General features: G+C 33.5%; 2 protein-coding genes across 2 annotated transcripts; one reads left to right on the top strand and one right to left on the bottom strand.

Annotated features, from left to right (window-relative positions):
- Window positions 1–709: 709 nt before the first annotated feature.
- On the top strand, window positions 710–4,381 carry LOC134263658 (uncharacterized). The gene is made up of 2 exons (XM_062746033.1): window positions 710–1,943; window positions 3,587–4,381. Exon 1 carries the CDS (start codon window positions 832–834, stop codon window positions 1,870–1,872), a length of 1,041 nt encoding a protein of 346 aa, XP_062602017.1. The 5' UTR covers window positions 710–831; the 3' UTR covers window positions 1,873–1,943; window positions 3,587–4,381.
- A 52-nt stretch (window positions 4,382–4,433) lies between these two features.
- Window positions 4,434–5,805, bottom strand: LOC134263652 (uncharacterized). The gene is made up of 4 exons (XM_062746026.1): window positions 5,712–5,805; window positions 5,576–5,681; window positions 5,147–5,313; window positions 4,434–4,820 (listed from the first exon to the last, which is right to left on the bottom strand). The coding sequence occupies exons 2-4, from the start codon at window positions 5,644–5,646 to the stop codon at window positions 4,573–4,575; spliced, it is 486 nt and encodes a 161-aa protein (XP_062602010.1). The 5' UTR covers window positions 5,647–5,681; window positions 5,712–5,805; the 3' UTR covers window positions 4,434–4,572.
- Between the last annotated feature and the right edge of the window lie 3,570 nt (window positions 5,806–9,375).

Raw genomic sequence — 9,375 nt, forward strand, 5'->3', positions numbered from 1 at the left:
TCTCTTTCTCTAGATCTTTCTTGCCTTTGGAAGAAGGGCGAGACGGACGTAGAATTACCGATGCTACCTAGAAAACAAAAACGTGAGTATAAAATTAAACTGATATAAGATTTTTAATTTTTTTTTGTTAATTTCTTTTTATTCATTAAGGGGTGCGACTGGAATTTCCATTGCGCAATAATTTCACGCATCATTGTTAAATAAGGCGGATTTATTGTTTTAAAGACCTTTTTTCACCTCATTATACTAATTCAACAAAATTAAATAAATTACAGGTTGAAAAATTTTATTTCAATGTTATATAACTGATTATCAAAACGATTTTTCAGCTGATAGGTATGTAGACACCGTAATAATGTATTTGACGTTATAATAGCGTGATGTTCTTAATAAGGGGTAATAAAAATGTTATGAAAGAAAAATAACGCATAAATGCTCTTGAAATTTAAAACACAGAAATTTGAGAATCACTCCCTCATTTTTATTTATTTATTTATTTTTTTTTTTTTGGGGGGGGGGGGTGTATAAATCCTTTCCGTCATATTTCGTAGGACTCTATGAAAACAGGAAAATTCGTTTACTTTTGGCATTTTGAAATCCCCTCTCTGTAAACTAGACGATAGAAATTTGTGTTTATTACGTTTTATGAACAATTTACTATTGCTCATTATATTTCAATTGAAAATGCACAATATCTTTTTAGCTGAGTACTTAGCCATAAGCATTCGTCAGCTGAAATCAAAGAATACAGTTTATATCATTGGACAGCTTGGAAATTCTGTATCGACTGCAGGGAAATTAATAACCAAAAAATATGCAAAACGTCATAAAATGAAGGATAATTACTATAATTACCTAGATATTTCAGAAAGGTTTTCTGAAATTTGCGCTGAAGACGTTTTCAACAGAAAAACAGTGAATTTTATTGATGGATGGGGTGGATTGTGGAATGATAATCCATGTGAACAGCGAATAACTCTGGATACCCTAGAAAAAGTTGTAAAGCATGGCGAAGCTTGTGGAGATAAGAAGTTTGTAATTGGGCTTCGTACAAGCATAAGAGAAAAATTACAAGAACAATTAGATGGGATTGGTATTCGAATTGGAGAGAACGAAAGACAGTCCCTGGATTCTATCACCGAGTACAAGATAGAAGCTATTGAAGAAAAAATTAGAAGGCTTCAAAGCTCGTGTTCAGATAATGACTGTGGTTGTAAATCTTTAGACTATGAAACTGTTTCTGGAATCAATCAAGTACCTATAGGCGCATATCTGGTCGTTCAATTAATGAGTATAGATCACAGGATGATACAAGACTTTTTAGATGATAATGTAGGCCCACTGCAAGCAGTTCAGAGGCATTTTGAGGGGCTGATTGAGGGTGACCAGACATGGCCCTGGCTCCCGTATTTTGTTTGTATGGGTTATCATGACGAAACCGAATTTTGCCAAGATATAGCAGATGCATTTGGAATTTCAAAGTCCATGCTGGCAAATTGTGAAAATATAATTAAATACACAAAAACGGTCGAAAAACTTGCTCCCATGTGGTCGAATAGATTCAATCTAGTTAAGAGCTCATACAAAAGACCACAAAACGTGCTTGTCTTTTGGCATAATTTTCTCTATATTTGTGCTTTTCATGCATGCTACAAAAGGTACCCAAAAGAGATTATGCGATTTTGCAATCTTGATGCTATTCTTCAACTAGTTCGTCCTAAGAATCATACTGATCCTTTTACAATTCAGGCACATGATGAAGATATTGATTTCTTTTGCGAGGAGAGGTTGAAAAATCTTGCTGATGACAGTTTATGTTCGGAACATCCCTTAATTAAAGACTGTACGAATCGTAAAGAAAATTTATTGTAATGCAAAGAACATCTTTAATCATCTGATCCGAAGGTTGAGAGAACTACATTACTGTTAAGCCGACATGTGCTGTATGTGCAAGCTTGGAAATTGTCACTGTATATTTATTTAGGGCATCGCTTGGAATTTAAACCCCTAAATTAATCCATTGATGCATAATCAAAAAAGGGGGGACAGCTTTTGCTTATTAATATGCCAGAGAATGTGCAGAAGGATTAGAATATAGGATTAGAATATAATGCATTTTTTATTATAATATATCATAAATCATCTCTCAGAGGAAAAAGATGCAAACTCTCAAAATCGTATCAAAATAGACATTAAAATCCAGAGTAATACATGACCATACTTATAGAATTGAATTTTTTCCTTTTTTTTGTTGAAGTGGCAAATTTGTGCCACCTGTTGTGCTATGTTAGTTCGGTTTTTTATGGGCATATTCTTTAGTTCTGGGTTCCTGAAGATCATGAAAATATATCAGGAATTTAATATCGGGGATTTATGTAACCTAACTTAAAAGCCGGTCACAATACCTTTATTTTATCTCCGCCTAGTCAGTTTCAAATGTTTTTGATATCAGAGAGTTTACACATGTTATAAAAGATTGTGATAATAATTCGAATTTTGGTCACAGTTATTTATTTATTTTTTAATATTGTTATTTTCTATTTTTGTTGTATTTTTTTATATTATTTTTTATGTACTCGTAATTGAAGATTCGGGGAATATTGTTTATGCTCTGTCTGTCTGTCTGTCTGTTTAGCCGTTCAACTGTCTGTTTGTCCGCAAAAACATTAACCATACCTATAATTTTTGATTTGTAGGAGGTATGTTTTCATATATTACATATGTATTCCTTGTGAGAGGACTTTTCTTTGGATACCAACATATTTGACCTCTTGACCTTGACCAACTTTAACATTTAACTTTTGAACAGTTGGTGTTAGGGTTACTATGCTTCACATGTTTAGTTCATGTATGGCCTACTTATAAAGAAAAATTATGCTCAGTCATACGTTCTGAATCGTTGAATAAGGGCTTCGCAAAATTAAACGTGTATTTCTAGTGTCAAGACCCTCCGTTGGGCAACAACAATTTTAACTTTTAAATCTTGACCTTGATGTTTGACCTAGTTTTTAAAACTTTAACGTTGGTCATGAATCTTGTACGTGTGTATCTCTTGTAACAAAAATTTCCCTAAAATACTAACAAGTTTGACTTTTTGAAATTTACCTTTGAGGTTGGCCGACCTTTACAATCCTAAACCTTGATCATTACTTTTGAACAATTAGTGCTAGTGCTATTATATTTCACAATTGTATTAATATTTTTTTTTTTAATTAGGCCCTCCCTTAAGTAAAACTAAATTATCGTGTGCATCGCGTCTTTTCCCCCCTTGACCTTGCAATTTGGCGTCCTTTAGAAAACCTTTTTCTTTACCATAAATTTTGAAGGGTAGGTGCTTTGGTTTTCATATTTCGCAATTGTATTCCTTCTGACAAGACTTTTCCTGGGGTACCAATAGTTTTAATCTTGTAGTTTGACTTGCTTTTTAGAAACTTTATCCTTTGTCAATATCTACCATACGGGGACATTAGGGTTAGTAAAACACACCTTGTTAAACTGCATACGTTCAAACATGTTTTATAGATAAAACGCAGGTAAATTTCAGTGACAACTTGCTGTTAATATTTTTCAATTCATTTCCTTTTAGAATATCATAGATCGTATAAGGTAAAAACAAATCAAACCTTGTTACTTGGTGGATCTTGAGCTTTTGAATGGATTAAACAAAAATAATAATTCAAACCTTTGAATTTGCGGCTACAAATGTTGCAATTTCGGGAAGAAACAAACCTGTATTGTAGTAACTGTTGTACTTTTTTATTCTTATGAAAATGTGTTTTACATACATTTTAATTATACTCTGAACGAGCTTAAAGTATGTTTGACATTTGTTATCATGCATTTGCTTTTTAATGAGCAAATTCATAATGTGAAGATGAATATTCGTTCAATGTTAGTGACATGTGTTAGTCTATGTGCTACATACAACTCAACTGCAGATACTCAAATATTTTAGGCGGGAAGCAATGTTTTGCAACTTTCCTATTAATCATTTTTACATGTACATGTTGATGAACTGATCTACTTATGATTGTCTACATCTTTTTATTCATATTTACATGTTAAACGACGTTATATCAAGAATTGCAAAATACACGTATACATTGCTTTGCTGGCTACATTTTTGTCATGTTGAAAGGCATTTTAACCTTGCTTTGCATATTTGAAAAAAACCTGTGCCTGCCAGGTAATTTTTTTTTAGCTTTTCCACAGAAATTAATATATTAAAAGTATCATAATTGTGTTGTTTGTCTTTGTAAATTAGAAAATGTTTTCTTTATCATTATCACAACAGTAAAATATAATGCAATGTACACAGCTAAACATTCAATATAGGACGGATGGTATTCACTTAAGTTTGATTTTCAAGCTAAATTCTATACAGGGGTAGAAATTCTAAGTTTTTTTTTTTACCTCATTGCGTTCAGTGTTTTACAGTGGAACCGCACTCTGCCGGCATCCCTCAATGAACAGGTCTCGTATAAAACAATGACCTACTTCATTTTATCTTTTTTCCCTAGAAAAACTGAATACTGACAAACATGTTAAATAAGAAATATTTACTAAGTGTCCTTAAATATTTTTTTTCTTTGATTTTCGCAACTTCATTACAACATAAGATCCGCCCGCTATCGATCCTATAGTTAACAGTGCCCCTCCACTCAGTCCCGTGGCTCCCACAGACATTAACCACGCCCCCAAAGACCCTGCAGCCACTCCTGTACTTTTGAACCCCATCGCGTGCAACAAGGCAGGTGCACCGATCGCCGCTCCTACGCCCACTAAGAATCCGCCACCAAGAATCTTTCTGTATTTTTTCACTGGAAAAAAAGAAAGAAAAAAAGAAATTTTTGTTTTAAGTTTTTCTTGAATAAAATACAAAATATGTAATCTTTAATTTATCAGTTTATGATTTTGTAAAATGAACAATTATCATGTATTTTACATGTACAGTTAATGCCCTTTAACACATTATAACAACATGCACATATCACGTGATGAAACATCATCTTTTAAATTACTGAAAGTTCACTGATATACTTGGAAAGGTCACTGCATGAATGGCATAGATGTTACTCTTTCAGAGGACTGTCAGTGATTTTTCAGTCAAATTATTGGCAGAGTTTCATGCTGTGCATTTTCTTACTCTTATTTGGTTCAGCCTTCGTTGTAGGGGATTCTGTAGAACCGTTCTTAGTTCTGGCAGTCCCTTCACCTTTATCTGAATTATAACGAAGTGGTAATACATTCAGTAAAGTTAAATGTCTGTCGTTAAGTCGGCATTCTTTTAATAGTTTTCCTCCTACAGGATAACTGTAAGATGAAGAAAGAAATGACCATGTTAGGCATTTTGTAGGTCTTGAACACAAACCTCTCTCTCTCCCCCCCCTCTCTCTCTCTCTGATCTGTATATTCAGTGTAATAATAAAACATTAAAATAAGAGCACAACTTTATAATACTAGTATATGCATGGAAAATAAGTTTTTAAAGAGAATTGTTAAACACAGAATTATACGCCAATGATATTATGTACAGATGATAACATTCTTTGTAGTATTGTGAAATATTTCTTACACTTGTGTAGTAAGCGACCTCATTCCGTCATTGAGAGACACTTGTCTGTTATCTATTCCAACACCATTCATCAAACATCGCCCGATTCCGTCACCATTCGGCAAACCTCGACCGATTCCGTCACCATTCGGCAAACCTTGACTGACTCCGTCACCTTTATCTCATTATGAGGTACGAATTGACCGAGGTACAAGCAAACAAGTTTACATGGTCTTTTTATTTGTCGAACGCATGGCGCAGTGTAGCACTTGCTTATGATAAAACATGGCTCAATGATAAAATATTGTCGTTGATGAAATTTCAACCTGTAGTTGACAAATTATTTGACATGTAATCTTTTTCATCTTCATTTTGAAAATTAATAAAAGACAATAAAATAAAATAAAGAAAATTTGGGATTTAGAATAACTTTTTGATATTTCATACATCGAATGGTCATTACTGAATTTTACCTGTTTTGACTTAGTTGGCTCCAAGTGCAAACATTATCATGTTGGAATAATCTTGAAAATGTGCTGATTATAAGAGTTTGCGATCTCTTTTTGAATCTGGCTGTAATAAAGAAAATATGAGAATACAGAAAAATGAAAAAATTAATTAAGGAATTAATAATAAGAAGGCAGTTATATCTCTTGCCCAAAAAATGGGCAATAGAATTTAATTTAAAAACTTAGCTGCAAAGGCTGTATATTTTTTTTTTATTTTTAATTCATTTTTTTTTTAAGTTCAAATGTGCCCAAGAAATTTAAAGTGTCAATCTTCCTCCTGTAATAAAACAGTTGCTTCTATAAGTTTATTTCTGATGTATAGAATTTTATAACTCTGCAGTCTGCAGTCATTAGCCATGCCAAGAATCCTACGCAATCGTTTTCCACACTGATGGAGTCAACATAGTTAATTAAAGGAATTGATACATACTACCCATGATATATATATATATATATATATATATATATATATATATATATATATATATATATATATATATATATATATATATATATATATATATATATATATATATACATGTATTCCCTAAACGCTGGCAAGACAATTAACGACAGTAGATTTAAGAGGTTGGATCTTAAGTTTTCAGTTTTCTTACTCAAAGGAAACTAAACATCAACTTCTGCCAGGAAGTAGCCTCATATGCCCTGAAAAATAGTTCCTGTCAAAAACCTTTATTTAACGGTATTAACAAAAGCTTATTACGTAGAAGGCACCAGGCACAGCTAAGTACCAATGTTGTAAAAAAAGACAGGAAGGAAAATAATTCAAAAGAAGAAAAAATACCGGTATGTGTTAGTCTTGTTCCATGAGCCCTTGCACATGTTGCACGTCGTGAAGTGGAAAGGATCATGGGACAAGACTAAATTATGTACCGGTGTTGTAGAGTAGGATTTCCTCCATGGCCAGCTTTCCCCCCGGAAATTGTACTTTAGAGAAGGATCCCCCCCCAAGGGGATATCTCATACCAGAGCCAAATCCTCCTTTCTTTTTCGGAGCTGGACCCCCCCCCCCCCTTTCTGAAAGTATTGCATCATCAATTAATATAAATGTCCCTTACCGTGTAATCTAGCTAGAAATTGAATATTAACATGATTAATGCAATCATTCCTTAAATATTCATTGAAGTTGAACGAAATGGAAACTTGAAACTCACAAACCATAATAGCTCAATATCACATATTCATTCATGTGTTCAATACATCTGGCTGGTCACTAGCTGCAGATCTGTAGCGTTATGGTTTTATATATTTGTCTTTGACCATAACGCTACGGATCCTTTAATGCAAAAAAGGTGCAATTTACGGCGCAACATTTTTTGCGCACTTTTGGAGAGAATTTTTCCACTATCCAGCATCCGTCAATTAACTACCTATCAATTCCTAATTCTAGGCCAATCTGCATGTATATTTTATCCATCTTCCAACCCTTTATAGTCGTCTCTACAAGTGATAAACTCGCTTGATTAAAATTATTTGTTAGATTGCTGAAAATTTACCTCAAGTGAGTTTATTGCCTATAGAGACAACTATAAATGGTTGGGAGATGGATAAAATGTAGATTTTGGCTACAGAATACGTCTAGACTTAGGGAGTGAAAGGTAGTTAATTGACCAATGATAGAAAGTGGTGAGATTCTCCCCAAAAGTGCACAAAAAATATTGCGCCGTAAATTAATTGCACCTTTTTGGCATTACGGGATCTGTAGCGTTATGGTCAAGGACAAGTAAATAAAACTATAACGTTACAGATCTGCAGCTAGCTGGTCACCATATAGGACATTTGTTACAATGTACCGCCATTCTCCCCTTCAAATTATAATTACTGCAATTTTATTGGGGGAAAATTGGCTCTAGAGGAAATCGTACTCTATAACTACTATACATAGTAGGACCCCCCCCCCCCCTCCCCGGGAAAATTGACCCTGGTGTGGGATTTCCGTATGAGATATCCTGCTCTAGAGCCAGTTTTCCGTAGGGGCCATTTTTCCGGTGGAAAATCCTACTCTAGAGCCAGTTTTCCCGTGGGAAAGATTTTAGTCTACTACGATAATTAATTTAGCTTTCTGTATCTTTTACTTAACTTTTTCATCTTCGTATGATTTGAATAGACCCGCCCCCCCCCCCCCCCCCCCCCCCCCAAAAGGAGGGGGGCTTACAAAAGCGTCTGAATCAACATAATAAGTATCTTAGTTTTAATTAAAAAATCAGCAACACTTAAGATCCCTCCCTCAAAAATGCAGACATTAATTGCCTCGCACATATCACAAACGATGTAGGATTAACTGGTGTAGTGATTTGAAAGATAATTATTGTATAAGAATTTATCATATAACAAACCTTTGGGGCATTGAGATTTTAAGCATTCCCAAATTTTGAACTTGTGTTTACTAAAAAAAATTGCATGGGAAAATTATGTAGTTCTTGATATGCCTAGAAATATTATGGTGGTTTTAGCGCAATTTATATGTGGAATTTTACCACTACTATATACAGTGTAATTAGAGACTGGTAGATATCATGGTGAATCTGTTGAGGATCGAACTTGCACAGTTTGCTCTATTAATATAATGTTAAAGACGAAATTAATTTTTATTCCACTGCATGTTCTTTGTACTCTGAATACCGATCTAAACTTTTTGAAAACACTGGTTTTACAAGTAATCAAATGACATGGTTTTAGGTAGATGTACTACACTGTAATATCAGTCAAATTTCCCTCCACGGGTTGCAAAATATTTGTATTTCTCCTTCATGCGAAGAGAATCAGTTATTTTCAGAAAATAAGAAGGTTAATTTTAAAACGTGTTTTAATGTCATATTTGTCTATACCCAAATTAATTTTTGTTACACCAGACTCTATGTACGATAGCATACCGAATATACTTACAAAATTAATGCATATATATTTGTGTCTTAACATTAGGTTCATTAATTGTTTGTTTTGTTTTGTTTTGCCTTTCATGTATCTCTTAGTGTTGTACTCTTTATTATTTTCTTTATATATTGTATTTCCCCCCAAATTTGTGTTTTAAGTTTTAAGTAGCATAAATAGGCCCGATGGGCCGGGCGTTAATTGTTATATTTTATACTGTTTGTAAATATAAATCTATACATATAGGCCTACACATGTCACTATAAATAAATAAATTAATTAATTATTCTTTTTACTTACTCACATTTCCTTGGGGAAACATCAGAGATTAATTTAACGCTAATTCCGCTTAAAATTACTGAGTTTGAACCAAACTATTTAAAATGCCTATCTTCTTATCTTTTCTTAGCATGTTTTTCC

The sequence above is a fragment of the Saccostrea cucullata genome, unplaced genomic scaffold (assembly GCF_032062105.1).
Source record: "Saccostrea cucullata isolate Sc308-1 unplaced genomic scaffold, CSIRO_AGI_Scuc_v1 ctg5343, whole genome shotgun sequence".
Classification (NCBI taxonomy): domain Eukaryota; kingdom Metazoa; phylum Mollusca; class Bivalvia; order Ostreida; family Ostreidae; genus Saccostrea; species Saccostrea cuccullata.